The following is a 19,793-nucleotide window of genomic DNA, read 5'->3' as shown; positions in this document are numbered from 1 at the left end:
TTAACACATGCAGCGTGACGGGTATGGTCCAAAATACGGAGACTCATTATAATGTGCATTTACAATGATACGCCCCTGCTCAGCAACCAGATCTAAGTGTTACATATATAATACAGGCCTCTACATCTGCTCTCAGTGAATCAGACGCTGATAATCTTCTTTGTCCGACCATACTCCGGACCACTGCTCTTTGGTGGGAATGTCTATTTACAAAGAGCTCAAACTACTGGCACCATGTAACGTTCCCCACTGAGTAAGGACACATGTCTTATTGTGCTGTTGTATCATATGTGCCGGGTATAAACACACAATCTATATGAGGACACATTGATAGACCCAAATGCCTATCATTGTTGTAATTTATTTATTTTCAACTCGCATGTGATTTTAAGGGATGCTTTCTCAACATTGACATTCACACAATCAGTATTTTAATGTTTTATTAGTATCAACAAGAACACCTTATAAAATATCATAAATATATTTAAAGCTGCGATGATTATAATTCTGAGGGAAACGAGTCGTCCGGTGCATCCAACACCATGCATGTAATCCTAACATTCACGTTCACATGTTCCTTATTTTAATATTGTATCGCAACAAGAGCAGCACCCTATACAACAAAAATAAAAAATAAATACAAATAAAGCTGTGAGGATTATAACTGTGACAGATAGTCGTCCACCCTACATTACATTCACAAATAGCCGTAAATGTTTTAGAGCAACAAGAGCACACTATATATTCAATTAATAATATAAACAAAGCTATGAGGATGTAACTGACAGAAACGAGTCGTCCACCCCTGCATCCCCATACATGTAGTCCTTGTTGTTGCGCTGCTCCCCACGGCCCGTGGAGGCACATCAAACAGCCCGTCCCGTGGAGGCACATCAAAAAGCCCGGCTGCAGCGCCGCTACCGAGCCGCCAGATTAAACCCCACAATGCTCTGCGCTCGGGCAAGATGGAAGAACACGGCAGCTGCGGCAGCAGCGGGAGAACAATATTTTGGGTCTAAAAAATCGAAACAGGAGCCTAAGTGTGAATTAGATACGCTGAAGCAGCAAGTCGGGGTCATGCACTGGTAAGCAGAAAGGACGAAAGCGATTTTTTTTAGAGAGTTATGGCGACATTGTTACGCATACACGCGTGGGACAGACAACAAAGCGCTGCGCAGTGGCACTCCACCGCCGCTAGTTAGCCACCTAGCTGTCTCGGCTAGCTGGCTAACTAGCGGCGGTGCAGCGCTACTGCACAGCGCCACTAGCCACCTAGCCGTCTCTGCTAGCTGGCTAACTAGCGGAGGTGCAACGCCACTGCCCGGCGCCACTAGCCACCTAGCCGTCTCTGCTAGCCGACTAACTAGCGGCGGTGCAGCGCCACTGCGCAGCGCCACTAGTCACCTAGCCGTCTCTGCTAGCCGGCTAACTAGCGGCGGTGCAGCGCCACTGTCGCTAGTTAGCTCGCTAGCTAGCCGTCTCGGCTAGCCCAGCAGACGAGCATCATTGTTCGCCCGAGTTGCATGGGCATTCTGTGATGAGGGTCAACATAGCGCTGCGTGTGTTGTCGTACTCCCGGTAACCGTCCTGTACAGACAATGCATTTAAAAGGATAAATATTGAAACATATTGTACACAATGTGTCCCGCAGAAACCCGACACATTGAGATACACCTCCAGAGTTCATGTGTATACCTCCGGGACGATGCGCACTACTCGCCTTGCGTAACGTTCGTGTTGCAGTGGTGTTCTGTACTTTTATAACTCAATCTGAATTGGCCAACCTGGCCTTTAACGTTCAGCTCGGTCGCCCCCCTGTGAAGGTATGTTGGGGTTTCTTCCTGGGGGGGACTTTGGAGCTTGAACGTTGAGGGTAACGTCTGGTTTCCCCGGTGCGAGGACAAGTCCTGATGCATGGCCGTATTAATAATTGCATGATCCTGCATCACAAAGAAGGGCCCCGCAACACTGGGTTAGCCGAGGAGCTCGCTAGGCAAGCTAATTGCACGGCTAATGTCTTAGCTTTTCCGAGCACTATTGTTTCTTTTTGATAATTTTGCGAGATCGCAGTTCGCAGTGTGTGTTAATGTGTGTTGGAAGCAGACCCAGAGAGGTGTCGGAGCCAACCTTTCGTCTTCATATCTGTAAAAGTTTGCTTAACCCTTTGCGAGCGCACTGTCGGTATTTGGCATCACATTAAACGCATTAGCGAGATCAAATGATGATGGCATGGCTGTTTCATATTAACCATATGTACTGTGGTGTTAGTAGTTATGAGTCGATGAGCTTCAATGGAAGCAAAAATCGAAAACCCTTAAAGTTCCTTTTGAGATATTAATAGAATAATGAGTTTTTTTTTTTTTTTTTTACATATTTGTTCAAATGTGCACTGCTACGACCATGTTCTTTTCACCCCAGGAATTTAACTCTGGTATTTTAGACAATTCGGTTGTTGCGCAAGAGAAAATGGTAACAAATACCTTTAAATCTATAATGGACTTTTCTTGATGCATTTCCAAAACTGTAGCCCGTTCAGACTAAGGCCCATCCACCTGAATACTAAACCATAGAGATTTTCAATCTCCCAGAATCTTTTGAGCAGAACCTACGACAATAATATTGTATATTACCGGTCTAGGGGGTTTATAACATTATTCAAAGAAAACCAAAAAACAGATTTTAACCATCTGCTGAAGAGTTGGAGCTTCATTGTGTGTGTGTAGTCCCGGCTTATTGTAGTCTCATCAGCCCTTCAAACAATCATTGTTTCTCTCTTTCTCTTTTCTCTCTCGCTCTCTCTCTCTCCCAGGATGAATCGGATTGGCACCGTGTAGCCCTCCCACCCCGGCCAGCCCACACTCACCATGAACATCATCCAAGACAAACTAGGGAACGAATTCCTCCGCTCCAACGGCGGCATGGACTCCGGATTCGGCTCGGGCATGATCATGTTCAGCCACCTGCCGCCGGTGACCACCTTCACCCGCCTGGCCGCCCAGTCCGTGATGCAGGACCTCCCGCCTCAAGAGATGATCTTCAAGAAGGAGCGGGACTCGCCCGGCGGCGTTGGCGAGGGCCTGGGCGGCGGCGGCGGCGGCGGCGGCGGCGGCGGGGGTCTGGTCTGCGGCCAGGCCGGGGACTATGTGCACACCATGGGCATCAAGCAGGAGAAGCTGACGGAGCATGACTACCGCCTGCCGCTGTACCCCGGCGGCCAGGGCCGGAGCACGGAGCTGCTGGAGGTGTCCATGGGGAACCACCACCACCACCACCACCAGAGTCTGCAGGTGCAGGACCTCAGCATGGCCAACCAGGTGAGTTACCGTCGCGGTGTCCGCCCGGTGGATGACTAGAGAGGTGCGGGGACGTGATCGTAAGCGCCATTTCGAGCCGTCCCAGAACTTAACGTGCAGCTGGTCGCTACGGCCCTCCCTCATTTGGAAGTTCGAGACGGCGTCGATGAAATGAACCGCTATAAACTTGTCGTTTGAGAAATAATGCCGCGTGTAGGAGAAACGTAACAGCAGGTCTGGGATAAAGTGACGCCTGTTCGCGTCTGCTGCCCAGCAATAATGGTAAGGATGTAATTTTATAAATCCCCATGGACAAAATTAATTCTCTGCGTTTTACCCATCGTATGCTGAGCATGGAGCGGTGGGCTGCCTGCCTCAAAGGGCCGGCCCGGGCCCCAACTCCAGGTGTAGCAGCGCCCCCGCCCTGCTTACGGGCAGCAGTGTTGACTTGCGTTTTTGTAGGCGACTCGGCAAATCCTTAAAGGGAGTAAACCACGGTTTAGCAGAAGAAACTCAGCCCAGATGAGAAAAAAAAAAATGCAATGCGAGGGATAAACTGTTGGAAAGGTTTTATTAATAAGGGACAGATTGGGTTTTGTAGGAGCAGGTGCGAGGGGCGTTGTCGAAATCCTCGTCACATCGACTCGCAAATAGAAAACGACTACTCTTGGAAGGAGTCGCTGGAAGTGGCAGACCCCTCTTAATGTACAGAGAACATCTTCCTCTTTAGAGAGGATGTGTGTTACATTTTAAGCCTAAATAACACAAAACGTTGATTGCACTTTGTGAGAACCGAATAGAACAGTGTTCAACTGAAAAGGTTTTTTGGTGTTTACTTGTGGTTTTCACTAGTAACAAGGCTCCCATGAAATTCCTGTCTGGAAAGGCCTGGGGTCACATGCATCACACACTGGCTCAGCCGTCTATCCACGTTACTCAGAACGAGCATTGAGGGAGGAGTCACTTGTGTTGTGTGGAACGTGTAATGGACAGGATCAGTTGAGATTCTTATCTGGACGAAAAGGTCCTTTTCGTTTATCATTCAGCGGCTGTGGTTTATCACGAGAACACGTTACCAATCTAAACAGTCAGCAAACGTAGAACATTTCTCTCCATCTCGGTCATAATGCTGTGCTTGCGTTGTCGACTGATTAATGCACCATGGATTGTTTTGGGATTTTATTTGAAACGCAAAGGCACTTAAAATAAGAAGTTCAGAGCAGTTAATATAAAATGCATCCCCTTTTTGGAGTAGTTCCAGAAAAAGTTACGAAGCACTTAAGAAACATCCAGTGTTAATGATTGTAGAGTGTGCGTTTCTCTGGGGCTATTCTCAGCCAGTGAGGTCAACATCAAACCAGATTACTATCCATCCATGTATTTAGACATCCTGTCTGGGATGATTGGTATAATTATCTCTTATGTATGAGTTAGTTAGGTATTGTTCAATATTTAGCATTGAACCAATATCTGTGGATTATTGACATGTTTGAAACAATGTGGTTAACTTGTGGTAATGTTACATCAAGAAACGTAACAAAATTAATTACACATAATTAATCAGTGTCGCAATGTTGAAATACCGCCAAAGAGGTTCTCATAAGCTACGGGATATTGTGTTGCTTGGCTCAAAGTCCTCTCTTTGCCTCATTTTTTAAACGGTGAATAATGGGCCGGTCTGATTTTGATAATATCGGGAATGGAAGAAGGAAAAACGGGTGAAATCTGGACCGTGATTCAGTTTCTCCCAAGTTAAAATGAGTCAACGCTCTCAATGCTTCGGGATGAGAAATAAACAAAAGGATTACTCACCCCCCCCCCCCCCCCCTCCCGGGCCCTCTCCATAAGGAGGCTGATGTCATCTGGCCTGCTTCAAAAGCATGAATGCTAATGTGACGGTGACGTCATCGCTGTCTTGTTGGTGCACGCAGCGCAGCTTTTGTTCTACACAGACACGTACGCAGGCACACACACCTTCACACCTATGTAGCACACTGGCTGTGTTTATAAAGTTATTGTTTGTGTGGTATTGGAACAGCAGGGTGAGACTAGCATTAAGATAGGGCTGCACCCGACGACTATTTTAATTGTGGATTAATCTAATGATTTACTAATAATTAAGTCTGAAATATATCATCAATAATAGAAAATGCCAAAGAAGGGAGCACTTCCATTGGGCTTTCTTGAACTGAAAAGCTTGTCACATTAAGCACAGAGGTTTGTTATCTCTACTTGATAAACTACCAACGATTCATCGATGAAAAAAAAAAAATTGGATATATTTCCTGTCAATCGATGAATCAACTTATCGCTGCGGCCCTTAGCATAAGCCTAAGGCTCATATTGCTGCCCATATTATTGAGTTGGCAAAAGGGGTCTCCTCATCTAAACACACACACACGGAGGCACACTACATATACATACATTTAATGGCCATTGGCATCGCTCCACTTAAACAGCGGAAATCAGGTCTGTTTTGGCTAGATGGGTCTGCCCACTTGACTGTGTCATGGGCTCTGATTCATCCACTCCCAGCCCGGCTCCCCCTGGCCGAGGGGGGCTGTCCGGTAATAAAGTGTAATTTATGTTCCAGGGAGGCTAAACAAAAGGAACAGCGAGCAGGGAGCACCCTGGCCCAGTGCCGTGCTGTGTTCGGGTGCCTCTCGTTGCACCAGAACACACAAGCCTTCTCTGTTGTCAGGATTTTGTAAACACAAAAAAGCAAAATATTGTATTGGTTCGGAGGATTTAATAAACAGACTTGAAGCCACTTTCTACCAGAACTATGTCCTCAAATGTGTCTGGTTTTGATCATTCAAATGGGGCTTTCACATCTGAATGATGTGAATTATTTTGAATTATGTGTATTTCTTGCTGGTCCATATTAACCTCCTAGGGTGAGAGATGACAAGCCTAAGATGCTATTGGGCTAGAAGGGCCGAAGACGCCCAAGACTGCGTTTCTTTGCCCCAGCCGGCTCACTGCTCTGATCCCCCCCTTTGTCATCCTCACAGCTGCCCATTCGGTTAGGGAAGGAGGTCACTGGGAGGAAAGGTCGGAGGTCAAATGGTGACGGACAGGAGGGCAAGCCCAAGAAGAGGCGAAGCGAAGCCAAGGTTGGTCATCATGTGGTTCCCGCCGTGTCCGTTAGATGCCCTGGGTTTGATTGATCAATACTATTTTAACAATAGGCATTGTTAAAAATACTTAAGTTAAGCTGTGCTTGAATAATGGATGAGTCTCTGTTTCGAATATAGTCTTTTTGTAAATGTATAAAAATGTAAGGTCCGTTAAAATGCAAAAAGACTTTTATAATCATTACATATTTGACGTGAACCATCCTCGTGGAATATGAGTGGAATTGATTCACACAGTCAGCCGTTGTTTTCGGCCCAGTTCTGTGCAGTATGTCCGATGGTAACCTCGTCCTAATAGCTTTCTTCTCCCTCGTTTGGCTCGGCAGTCGATGATGCTGGACGCGGATGGCTGCAGCCTGTCGCCAGGCACCAAACCCCACATCTGTGAGCACTGCAGCGCGTCCTTCCGGAGCTCCTACCACCTCCGGCGCCACGTGCTCATCCACACCGGTACCTGCCCCTCCCCGCCATGTTTCCACTGACACTGACTGTTTTTTTAAATAGTTCTTTGCTGTTCAGGGCGGCATGTGGCTCAGGAGGTAGAGCGGGTTGGCTGGTTACCGGGAGGTTGCTAGTTCCCCGGCTCCTCCTAGCCTGGGGTGTCGTGGTGTCCCTGAGCAAGACGCCTCACCTTAACTGCTCCCGACGAGCTGGCTTTTGCCTTGTGAAGTTGACAGCGCCGTCGGTGTGTGAATGTGTGCATGAATGGGCGAATTATTAAGCACTTTGAGTGGCCTCTGTTTAGAAAAGCGATTTATAAAATGCAGTCAATTTTAGACTGCGCCGTATTCCGCACCTCCGTGAAGAATGGCTCCTGTCTGTCCATATTGTTTTCTTTTCCGCAGGAGGTTTTGAACCAATTAAACGTGGCATGGTTTTGATGGCACATGCATTCTGCTTGTGGTCTCATTGCAGGTGAAAGGCCGTTCAGATGCAGCCAGTGTAACATGAGTTTCATTCAGAAGTACCTTCTCCAGCGGCACGAGAAGATCCACAGTGGTAAGTCCTCGCCGGTCTCCAGGGCATGGCGGGGTGAGGGTGGGTAGTTTATATGCCTGATCTCAAAGGTCGGAGCCTTCAGCGTAATTTCATAGGAATTGTGGCACTTTTGAGGAAAATAGTAGTAGGATTTTCTCCTTAACATGTGCTGTGTTTTAATTCTATGAAATGTTTCTCCGGTGTTCCTGTGGAAAACTGAAATTATTTTACCTAGATAAAAGGCCTCTTTGGGAGAATACAGTTGACTGTAGCCCAGGTTGGAAGTCTTTTAGGTTCTACGGATGGGTTTTCTGCATTGATCTGACCATTGTTTTTGATTTCTCCTGATGTCCAGGAGAGAAGCCATTCAGTTGTGATCAGTGTAACATGCGGTTCATCCAGAAGTACCACATGGAGCGTCACAAGAGGACTCACAGCGGAGAGAAGCCTTACAGATGCGAGACCTGCCAACAGGTATACAACCCAAACATTATGGACTATATACACAAACACTAGAAACCTAGGGGTTCATTGTTTGACTTCCATCTCAGGGTCCGAGTTTGCACCCAAAGTCTTCTTGTAGTCATTCTTGAACAAGATTGCTAACCACTTCACGTCCTACTCATTACAGATAATCGATAAGGTAGACGCGTGAACCTTTAAAGCATCGACTAAGTGCCAAAATAGTAAATCGCGCACACAACATGAATTGAAACGCGCACACACACCGGGAGCCAAGCTGGCTAATTCTGTACCAGTCCAATTATTGCAGTATTGATAGTGTCCTTCAGCCATTAGCACGGCCCAAGGCCACGTGTCGTCGTACCTGCATGTGTTTCACTGCCTTGTGGGCGTCACCGTTGCCACTGTTTCTTTGTCTCGCAGTATTTTTCCCGGACGGACCGTTTGCTGAAGCACAAGCGTACGTGTGGGGAGGGGGGGATGAGGCGGGACTCTGACCTGCTGGACCTGGGCTGCGGCCACCCGGACCAGGCCTACGGGGGGGTCTCCCAGGGGGGCCCCGCGCCCGCCGGCCGCAAGAAGGGGCGGTCAAAAAACAACAACGGCGAGGGCGGGGAGCGCAAGAGGAAGAAGGGGGCGGGGCTGGCGCTGGGCTCGGTCCAGGAGCAGGCGGGCTACGGCGTCCAGCACTTCCCGGTGGACAACCACGGCCCCAGCGCCTCGCACCAGGACCTCCAGGGCCACCCGGGCGGGGCCCCCAAGATGGCCGCCAAGAAGGCCAACCGCAAGGCCCAGGAGCAGGCCAAGCAGGCCCACCTGGAGCCTAGCGCCAGCATGGAGGGCTTCCCCATGATGCAGAGCAACGGCAACGGCAGCGCCAAGGCGTGCGGCAACAGCAGCACCTACGACGACGCCATGCAGTTCCTGAAGAAGCGGCGCTACCTCAACGCGGGGAACAACAGCGGCAACAACAACAACAACAACGCCGCCGCGGCGCCACAGCCGCCGCCCCCGGGCGGGACGGGTAACGAGTACGACATGGGCCCGGGGCACCTGCACGCCCAGCCCTCGGTCATCCAGGGCCTGGGGTCCGGGACGCTGGACGGCGAGGCGCCACTGGCCCTCCTGGACGCGTCGCACATGGGGCTGGACAAGCTGGACCGGTCGGGGATCCCGGACGAGGTGCTGCAGAGCCTGCTGGACCACTACGCCCAGAAGCCCGACGGCTCGCCCCAGGACCTGCACTTTGACCTGGGCGACCACCACGTGGTGGGCCCGCTGCACCCCATCCCGTCGGACGGCGCCGACGGCGGCGGCGGCCACGACGCGCCCAGCCCCACCGGGGAGAAGGCGGTGCTCATGCACGAGTACTCGCGCTTCCTGCTGCAGGCGCTGGAGCGCACCAGCCACTACGCGGGCTTCCATCCCAGCCCGGGGCCCTTCTCCGCCTCCATCCCGGGGAACCCGCTCTACGCCGACAAGAGCATATACACTACGTCCCCGCTGGAGTGCGGCTTCGGCCCGTCGGCGGGCTCGCCCTCCATGCCGGCCTCCTCCTCGCCCTCCTCCACCTCCTCCTCCTCCGTGCCAAAGTCCCACTTTGCCATGCTGGCGGGCTCGTCGCCGCAGCACGGCTTCCATCTGAGCGGCATGGAGCCCTCGGCGCACCAGCAGCTCACCCCCTCTCAGGAGCTCACGGAGCAGACGGAGAAGCCGCACGCCGGCTCCTCCTCCTCCTCCTCCTCCACGCCGCCGCCGCCGCCCTCCTCCTACCAGATCAGCCCCTCGGACCTCAGCGGCAGCCAGAAGGAGGCGCGCAGCGCCAAGGGCGCCTACCGGCTGTCGGCGTCCCAGGACCTGGAGTCCCTGGAGGCCAAGGCCTCCTCGTACCACATGGAGAACTTCGCCCAGGCGTTCGGCGCCCAGTACAAGGCGGACGGCTGCGGGCTGGCGGCGTACGGCGGGGAGTCGGGCGGCGAGGTGGACCACCGGATACGGAGCGCGTCCGTGTCCGAGTTCTCAGGGTATAGCAGTTTGTTAAGCGATGTCAATGAGCCAGTGAGTACAGCTTCCAAAACGCAGACGAGCCAAAGCTACAGATGAGGGGTTTGGCGGGGCTTTTTGTTTGTTTTAGAACAATTTACTTGGTTGGGTTTCGAGTCGACTCGAGGGAGAGCGAGAGGAGAGAAAAACATAAAAGGATGTCCAATTTTTCTTATTTTTCGTGCATTTATTTTATTTTATTATTCTAATTATTATTGTGATTTTAATTATTCAGACACTATGTTTTGTACTGCCACGAACGCACCTCTCCCCCACAACGGCTGCAAGGCCTCTTACAAATGCAATGTCATCATCATCATAGGATCCATTTTTTTGCGTGTGAAAATGTATCTATTATTCAATCCATTTTAGTTAGAAAAATGGATTCACTCCATTTTTAATTTAATCCATTTATAATTCAAATACTCTTTATATATAAATAAAAACAAGCAAATAATAGCAATGAAACACGTATTTGAGCAATCAACTTCACAAGTGTAAGATTCTAAAAGAAAAGGGGAAATGATAACAATGGCAGGGATCAGCCTAGGACTGAACAAGCAAAAAATAAACAAAGTTATTGTCTGTTACACGGTTTTAAAGTATTACTCAGGAAAATAATGTGGGGAATGAATGAGTTTGGTCGGGCGAGGCACCCAGCCATACGTAAATATGCGTTCAGAACTCCAGAGCCGTTTTTGTTTTATAGTGTATGTTCCTTTCCTTATTTTGAATGGGTGCAACAATAACCGACTTCTGCCAGCTCGCATACACTGAGAACACTTTCCACTTGGCTAAATAGAGATTATGGTACTGTCTTGTCAATGTGAAACTCATGTTCTCTTCCACAATGGCCATATATAGAATATATATATATTTATAAAAAATATATATGATGTAAAAAAAATACAGTTTTAATCATTCTGGGCGCTTGCCAGGTGAACTAGAGGAAGAGAGGAGGTCGGACAACTTGCATGTGTCGTAGTTGTTTTATCCCCGGGCAGAACGAAATCAAGGCAGTGACTTTCCGTGCCACTAGGGGTCACCGTTGCGCAGCAAAGGATAATGGTTCACCCTCCCGCCGCCTTTCTTCCTCCGCAAATCCCTCTCTAGAAAAAATAATCCAATCAGCACTTTGAGCCGTTTATTGCATTGAGTAAACTCGCCTGTCGTATCAGAAGAGCTCAGACGTCTACCGACTGGCTTACACAGAGGTGCCTGGTTAGGTTTGGGGCAGGCAGGGAGTAGCCTATGGTTGGATCATAGAGTCCGGCCGATACCGATGTAAAGAAATTACGATATTGATATATCGGCCGATATTTTAAAATAATTTATCGGCCGTTATTCGATATATTTTATATCTTTGTATCCTGGGTGTTGAGCAGCTCCTTTGGGATTTGCTGCTTTCCCTCCAGAAATGCTTCGGGCCCTGGCAACGTAAAATCATGAGCTAAAAGAACCAATTAGCTGTTGCATGGGGTGGAGCTACTTACCCTCACACAACGGAATATAAAACTGTTAGTGTTGGGAGTGTTTACGCAGATGTGCATTTAGAGGTTCAGTCACAACAGAGGATTACTTAAGAGGGGATATAATTCATAAATCAACAGCATTTCATATCGGCGCAAATGTATACGCCGATACCGATCAATCTGTGATTGGCCAATATCGGCCGATTAAAATCGGCCTGCCGATATATATCGGTCGGGCTCTAGTTAGATGGCATGTTTTTTGTTTTATTCAGGGTTGGAGTGGGAGGGGGGTTAACATTTTCTATTATACACGGGGAGGGGGAAAACTTGGGGTGGGGCGGGGGGGGGTTCTAAAAAATTTGAATGGGATATTGTAATTGTTATTCACAGCCCATAGTTGTAGTTAAAATTGTTACCCAGTTTAGCATTTTTTGCTTTATAATTGCGTTTTATGATAATTGATAGGAACTATTTCTTCTCCTTTTTACTCGTAGTAGCCATGTATGAAAGAAATGGCGTTGTACCTAATTGTACTTATTCTAAGCCACGTGATGCTTCCATCACCCAATTAGTGCCCAGAGTCGATGCCCAATCTGTCAGTGTGGAACCGCATCCAAGCACGTGCAAAATGTCATTTTAATGCCGACATACACTTGCATTTCTTTTCTGAATTGTAAACCAATAACACAACTTTTCAAATCCTCCCGAGAAAAAAAAAAAGTCTGGAAACGTACGTGTCCTTTCTCTAGGACCTAGATCATTCTAGATGATATCATCTCCATATCCTCTCTGTGCCAGTCGCGCCACATTGACTTAAAGCGATCCCCAACCACGGCTGTATACAGGCCTTGATGCTGTCAGAGGGGGGGTGCTGTGATTGGCCACCGACCGCTTGATTCGAGCAGTAAATACTTATTTTCCAAACCATATACCTCATATCTCACTGTAACCCAGGGACGACGGACGGGTCAAACGGACGCGGCCTCGCTGTAGCACCGCGCTCAAAAGGCACGCCAGCTTCGATTTACTTTTGTTTTCAGGGTCAGATTTTTTTGTACGGACGGACTACTTGAAACTTTTGTGTAAATGACATGTATGTTATGTCCGGTCGGGGGTCCGTCAATGAGCGGTATCTTCGGATGTCTTAAATCCTGCGACTGGAACTTCAGTCTTCCTCGTGCGTGTCGCGGCTTACCCGATCTGCCCGTTTAGTTTCCATGCTGTAGGGATGATGATTTTTCTTTTTTCTTTTTATTATTTTGACATAAAATGTAAAGGACACATTTTTTATGCCCCCCTCTATTATGAATAATATTTCCCTCCGTTGTCTTCCCTCTCTTACCACAATTTTGTAGCGAATATTATCATCCTCTTCCATGTTCTTTCGGGCTGCTGTGAACCGCTTCACTCAGCTGTATTTGTCCAATGAAATTCAAATTGATTAGGGAAAAAAAAATAAAAATACTTTTATCAAAGAGTTTCTTCTCGTTGTTTGTGCAATGGTTCGGTGAGTTGCGTAATGCAGTGCGGGAGTGAAATTGTTTGCAGAACAATGCTTAACTTCGGTTAATTGATTATTACCAACCGTGTGCCAACCTCCATCAATGACGCAAATGTGGTCACAGGTGGCTAATTTTTTAACGAAATCATAGCGAAAATGCATGTTCAATGAAATGCACTTGACCTTTTCCTGGCAATAGCAAAGGGCACCACAGCCGGGAAACGGGTCATGTTAGATTCACTGACGTTCTCATGTAACATGTATACCATCATGTTAAAGGTAACATGTTTAGTTTAGTTTATTTAGCACACATTAACATTAATGGTGCAAGGAGGGAACGAAGCTCAATGGGCTTGTACAAGAGTTCCACCCCTCATGTATAAAATCATGGCAAGGGGAACATGGATGAAAAGTTAAATGCACTGATGTATTTTCATGTAACATGTAAACCATCATGTTATAGGGAACATTTCCGTCATGTATGATACACTGATGTAAATATTTCTTAGGGTGCACTCACACTAGGCCATCTGGCCGTGGCCGTTTTCACACCTTACTGGTTTATCGTGCCACAATCTCAATATTTCTGACTAATGACGTTACACAATGACACATTCTTGCAAGGAATTAATATATCACATATTGATTCCGGTCGCTTCATGCTTGTAATTTATAACTGCAATGCGCCCCTTTACTTTAGGCTTGCTTTTGTTGTGCAACTGATAGCGTCTTAAAAAGGTGGCCAAGTTTCCTATTGAGATAAGGTTGCATTTTAAATAACCCCCTAACTATGACTAACACTCTGGGGAATCTTTCTTTTATTAACCCAATGTAACCCATGTTGATCCTAATGGAAAATCTAGATCTTGCACATGAATGAATTAGTCAGTGCTGGTGTGTGTTCTGCAGGGAGCAGTGTTGGTTGTAGAGTCTGACCAGAGTCAGGGGGGAAGGGACCCCTCCCTATCTCCGGCTCGCACACCCTCACTGGAGGAGCTGTCCAGGGCTGCCAGAGGGCCATGAATGGGGTGGGACAAGTTCTCCATCAGGGATGATGGCTTCCCCGTAATTCTCCTTCCGTCTGTTTTTAGGCCATCTGTTTTTGCGCTCTCGCTCTCTCTCTCTCGTTCTCTCGTTCTATGTCATTCTCTGTTTCTCATTCTCTCTCGTTCTGTTTCTCATTCTCTCTCTCGTTCTCTCTCATTCTCTCTGTTTCTCATTCTTTCTCTCTCTCGTTCTGTTTCTCATTCTTTCTCTTGTTCTCTCTCTCTCGTTCACTCTGTTTCTCATTCATTCTCTCTTTCATTCTCTGTTTCTCATTCTCTCTCGTTCTCTCAATCTCTGTTTCTCATTCTTTCTCTCTCGTTCTGTTTCTCATTCTTTCTCTTGTTCTCTCTCGATCACTCTGTTTCTCATTCATTCTCTCTCTTTCGTTCACTCTGTTTCTCATTCTTTCTCTTGGTCTCTCTCTCATTCTGTTTCTCATTCTCTCTCTCATTCTGTTTCTCATTCTCTCTTTCGTTCACTCTGTTTCTCATTCTCTCTCTCTCTCTCTCTCTCTCTCTCTCTCTCTCTCTCTCTCTCTCTTCTATGTTAGGTTGAAGGGGCATCCCAGTACAGAGGTGGCCTTCTGAATCGGGGAACCAGTCTGTTCTCTCCTCTCATTCTCACTCGTTCTGCCTCTCTCGTTCTTTCTCTCTCTCACTCTTTCTCTCGTTCTCTTTCTGCCTCTCTCTTTCTGCCTCTCTCTTTCTCTTGTTTTCTCTCGTTCTCTCGTTCTCTTCTCTCTCTCTCTCTCTCTCTCTCTCTCTCTCTCTCTCTCTCTCTCTCTCTCTCTGCCTCTCTCTCTCTGCCTCTCTCTTTCTCTGGTTCTCTCTCTTTCTCTCTCTGCCTCTTTCTTTCTCTTGTTCTCTTTCTCTCGTTCTCTTACTCTCTCTCTGCCTCTCTCTCTTTCTCTCGTTCTCTCTCTCTCTGTCTTTCTCTCGTTCTTTCTCTCTCTGCCTCTGCCTGTCTCTGAATGTGTGTACAGTTCTGACTGGTTAAATGACTAATGAATACATGCTTCCAAATTATACCCGCTCCTTAGTAAAACAATGAACTCTTACCTCAAGTAAACACCCATCAGTATATAAATGTATCTATTTGTGTGTCTTTATATAGATGTGCTTTGCCTACTCGTAATTAGAGTTTTGTATAAGCAGTGAGGGCTTTGTACCGTTTGTGTACACGCATCGGATAACAGGAAAATTTGTTCTATAGCAACGATGCTATACAAACAAAAGGCAAGTATATATCCCACCCTCAGTCCAGCCATCTGTCCAAAACGTCCATCAAGTGTATGCAAGATATATGGAGACCATAAAAATGGGAGGAGGAACTTGAAACATCGATACTGACACATGATTCTTGTCAAAGGAAGATTACATTTACAATACCTTACCATGTCCCCTCCCGAAAATTGCTCTCAAATCATTGACTTCCACGTGATTGGTATAAGGACGTAAAATGTATCATTGACCCTGAACTATTTACCAAAGATGTTGGCTTTGGGTGTGTTTTTATTTTTATATTTTTTACAGCAAGAGGTCGATTTCTTAATTGAGACGTGACAATCATATTATATAGTTTTGATTGGTTTAATTGGAAATACAGTATAAAATCAAGAACATTTCCTTCAAGGAAACACACACCAACTATCTCAATGTCATCATACATTCATAAATCTCACAAACACGTAGTTAAACATGCACATGTTGGTGAAACCAATGATGATTTTTTATTTCAGTTTGACAATAAAAATACTTCTAATATCTAACTGTGAACAAATGTATTCACCAACAAGAGAAAACAAGTATATACGTTTTTAAAGTAATTCATTATGAACAAATTTCTATATTGTTAAACACACTGCCCGTAAGGTCTTTAGATTATATTGCAAAGTACCTGGCAGTATTAGTATAATTTATTATCATTTATATAATTGTTTTATTTAGTATAATGAAGAACCGATACTTCACAACAAAGCCTGGCTGCCAGAACTGTGCAAAGGTAACACTGAGAATGTTTTTCTTAATTGGCAACTATTGAGTATTTTTTGGTTGACAATTCCTAAGTATCGAGATGATTTGGAATAGAGCTACAGGAGGAGGCTGGGCTGTGTGTGCGTGTCAGCTCTTACTGATTGACATGATGCTTGGCCAATGAGAAGGGGCCAGTCCGGTCTATTGGAGGGACTGAGCCCCTTAAAACGCTGACGGTTTTAAGTAGCAGCAGACTGAACCACCTGTGGCAGGCACAGAGAACCGTCCTGAGAGCAGTACCGTTATAAAGGGAGTGTAGTCTTCCTAGTCGTTTCTAATACATTGGTTGTAGAATAAAAGTGCGTTGAGATGGTGTTTAGTTATCGTCATTTTGTGCTTCTACTAGGCATTGCTGCTAAAGGTGAGTAAACAACAAAATGTTGTGTTCATTAATCTTTTAAACTCCTTATTTAAATCGCTTGCCAGGAATGACTTCATTGGAATAATAATGAGTTCATGTGGATAATTGCGCCAATCTTCCCCTTTCGTTTTCCATAAAAACGTCACATGGAAACACGTAGAAGAAAATAAGTCTGCTTTTTGTCTTACCAACCAACCTTAACAATGATTCAAAGTTATTGTATATATCCTAAAATCTAACTAAAAACAAAAAAAACCATCTCATATCATTTTCGTCCGCTTATCCGGGGTCGGGTCGCGGGAGGAGCAGCTCAAGCAGAAAAAAAAACATTAGGCTTTAGGCTATATATATAATATTTATAAATTATATAAAGCCAAATGTTTTTGTTAGTTTGTTTTGTGTTTATTACTCTTTTTCTCTAAATAGGTTTTTACAAAACATTTAATAATCTATGGCTGATATGGTTGAATATGTTTTCTCATCTTTCATTTGTTCTCATCTCAGTAAATGAAGGAAGATGTTGCATGTAATTGTTTTGGTTGTCCGCCATCACAGTTAACAGTTTTAAATACGCCGTTTAAAGCATAACAGAATCAGTAATGTGTGAAATCATAGCCGAGTTGCTGTTACTCCGATATTACATACAACCCACTGTATCCTCTCCCCAAATAGCATCTTTCAAATCGGATCACTGACTTCATCATCATTTAGAGTAGGCTACAATAAAGAAGTGACCTGTATCACAGAACCCATCACAGTTTACTGCAGGCTTCCACGAGCTGAATCCACTGGTCAGAGTAAACATAAGGAACGCGTTGGGAGATATTGCGTCGTTGTGTTGACAATGCTGTGCTGGATTGAACTATACGTATAAAGATATATGCGTAGGCCTATATCAGGGCTGTAGTAGCCCAATAGAGTTTTAAAGGACTCAGTCCCTTCTTAAACTCTAATTAGAATTTGACTTTGAATTTGAATTCTTATTTCAAATTCAAAGTTCAAATTTGAATTTGCAGTTCATCTGAGACTTTTTTCAGTGGGTCTCGGGTGAATTGCTCTCGGAGGAAGCCTTATGGAAAGAGACCAAAGTTGTGTTCGGAGTTGCATAGTAACATTTTGTATAACTACTTTAATCGTTTTAATCTCTTCCAAGAAAGTGCCCTTCAGTTAATGTTGAAATATTAGGAGAGGCTGATTAGGCGTCTATCTTTGGAGATTACGTTGGCTTCTTAAAATATTGCAGATTGTCAATTCAATTAGGTTAAATCCGGATAAATTATTGCACATTTTATCCTTATGAAGTGCTAATTTTGTTAGAACCCTATCTTTATCGATTTCCGGCAGTTGTTATAACGATAGACATTTTGTCTATACTCCCTCCTTGGTCTTTGCCTTGACTCCCTTCACCAATGTCTGGGTCTGGACCAGGAACCAGGTGGTCTTACAGGAATCAGTTGGTCTCTACTCCCTGGTGGGTCCTACAGTATCAGTATTATGAATCCCCCAGAGAGAGAGAAGGAGCCGGAGCTCTCTAAACCTCTGAGTCATATGTTGGTCGTCATAGTCATACCTGCACAGACAGGAATGCAAAGACCAGCCGTACGCACGCAAACACACACACACACACACACACACACACACACACACACACACACACACACACACACACACACACACACACACACACACACACACACACACACACACACACACACACACACACACACTTAACTATACTACAATACTTTAATACATTACAATGCTCAACCCTGGGATGGTTGGGTTAAAGTTGTTCATCTCATCGTTAAGATGAATATCCTCATAACAGTAAACCAGCTGATTCCAGTCCAGTGCCATAAACACTCAGATTGCCTCCCCTCTCCTTCGGGGATGTTCTTGATTGTGTGTGTGTGTGTGTGTGTGTGTGTGTGTGTGTGTGTGTGTGTGTGTGTGTGTGTGTGTGTGTGTGTGTGTGTGTGTGTGTGTGTGTGTGTGTGTGTGTGTGTGTGTGTGTGTGTGTGTGTCTAGTGTGTGTGTGTGTGTGTGTCTAGTGTGTGTGTGTGTGTGTGTCTAGTGTGTGCTGCCAGCATAATACAAAGGCAGTTGCTCAGTTGTTAATTCTATTAGTGTACATCATATATTATTCACATACTTTTATAACCCTTCAATAGGCCCAGAGAGACACAAACCTATAGCACCAGCGCTCGTGTGTGGTCAAAAAAAAAGCAGTGAGTAAGATTCGGGTGTACGAGTGTGTAATTAAATTGGTAACATTCCCCAAAACACTACCTGTCTCACTGAGATGCAGACGTTGAAACTCAATTTTTAAATCATCCGAAGCCGTCCGCAGTCAGTCTCGGATGACTTGTTACGCAAAGAGTTGAGTTGAGTTCGAAAACTACTTCATAAAATGTTGTCATTACCACTTTAATAATTTTAACAGACGAACTAAATCAAAGATTAGCTGCAGCTTTAACCCTGGCAAACAACAATACTTCATTGTGACGTTAATTATAAAATTAAAGTGCACGGAACAAATCCGCCCATTTCTATTGTTCGGCTTTATACCCAGCATCACCCTTACCAGTATAACCCATTTCTGTTCTTCTTCTCTGGCTCATTGTGTGTCTTTGTATCAGAATGCGATATTGGAGCTGGTGGTTTAGATTTGTTTGATAGAGCAGCAGAGTATACGTTTCGCTAGCACCCTTAATTGCCTCACCAAATAGCTACTGCACACTGTAATAATTAGGAAAGGCTGCAGGCTTTTGCAGGTTTTTTGGAACGATGTTATGGGAAATGTATCTTCATCGTACAAGCGTTCTTACTTCGACCTCTAACTCGCTCTCTTTTTCTCTCTCTCGCTCACTTGCTCTCTGTCTGTCTGTCTGTCTGTCTGTCTGTCTGTCTGTCTGTCTGTCTGTCTGTCTGTCTGTCTGTCTGTCTGTCTGTCTGTCTGTCTGTCTGTCTGTCTGTCTGTCTGTCTGTCTGTCTGTCTGTCTGTCTGTCTCTCTCTCTCTCTCTCTCTCTCTCTCTCTCTCTCTCTCTCTCTCTCTCTCTCTCTCTCTCTCTCTCTCCCCCTCCCTCTCTCTCTCCCTCCCCCCCCTCCCCCCCTTGTCGTATCCTGCCTGGATTAGCTCCTCTCCGGGCTAGTAAATCTGGCTTCTAGGCTAGTAAATCTGCCTCTAATTGGAAACCATGTGCCGGCCACCGTTAAATAGGATACTATGGGAGCAGCATTACGTGCGTGTGTGCGTGTGCGCGCGTGTGTGTGTGCATGCGCATGTGAGTGGGCGTGCATGCAGGGTTGTGCAGGACAGAGCCCATCTGCTAAACGAGAGAGTTAACGGAGCCTCTGTTTGCTCAGATAAAGCGTAGCCTCAGTATCCACATGCACCCAGCTACCAGCCGGGTAAGATTACAGCGAGCGCGAGAGAGAAAGCTGGGAAAGGGGAACTTTGAAGAT

At 46.0% G+C, this 19,793-nt stretch overlaps 1 protein-coding gene across 2 annotated transcripts; it reads left to right on the top strand.

The window, feature by feature from the left end:
* Positions 1–871: 871 nt before the first annotated feature.
* On the top strand, positions 872–11,653 carry znf281a (zinc finger protein 281a). Of its 2 annotated transcripts, none has more exons than XM_056612112.1 (7): positions 872–1,085; positions 2,810–3,314; positions 6,308–6,409; positions 6,757–6,880; positions 7,346–7,429; positions 7,764–7,882; positions 8,294–11,653. In XM_056612112.1, exons 2-7 carry the CDS (start codon positions 2,865–2,867, stop codon positions 9,971–9,973), a joined length of 2,559 nt encoding a protein of 852 aa, XP_056468087.1. In that variant the 5' UTR covers positions 872–1,085; positions 2,810–2,864; the 3' UTR covers positions 9,974–11,653. The 2 variants fall into 2 exon arrangements, with proteins under 2 accessions (XP_056468087.1, XP_056468096.1); XM_056612121.1 differs by lacking the exon at positions 872–1,085 and adding an exon at positions 1,100–1,823.
* Positions 11,654–19,793: the final 8,140 nt, after the last annotated feature.

Source organism: Gadus chalcogrammus, chromosome 2 (genome assembly GCF_026213295.1).
Source record: "Gadus chalcogrammus isolate NIFS_2021 chromosome 2, NIFS_Gcha_1.0, whole genome shotgun sequence".
Lineage (NCBI taxonomy): Eukaryota > Metazoa > Chordata > Actinopteri > Gadiformes > Gadidae > Gadus > Gadus chalcogrammus.
Note: the sequence above shows the minus strand (reverse complement) of the source record. Positions and strands in the feature narration are given on the sequence as shown.

Bases quoted from the DNA above. Each gene is read 5' to 3' on its own strand.
- znf281a (XM_056612112.1), top strand. From the start codon at position 2,865: ATGAACATCATCCAAGACAAACTAGGGAACGAATTCCTCCGCTCCAAC. The intron at 7,430-7,763 runs GTAAGTCCTCGC...CCTGATGTCCAG, and splicing joins GCACGAGAAGATCCACAGTG to GAGAGAAGCCATTCAGTTGT. The intron at 7,883-8,293 runs GTATACAACCCA...TTTGTCTCGCAG, and splicing joins GATGCGAGACCTGCCAACAG to TATTTTTCCCGGACGGACCG.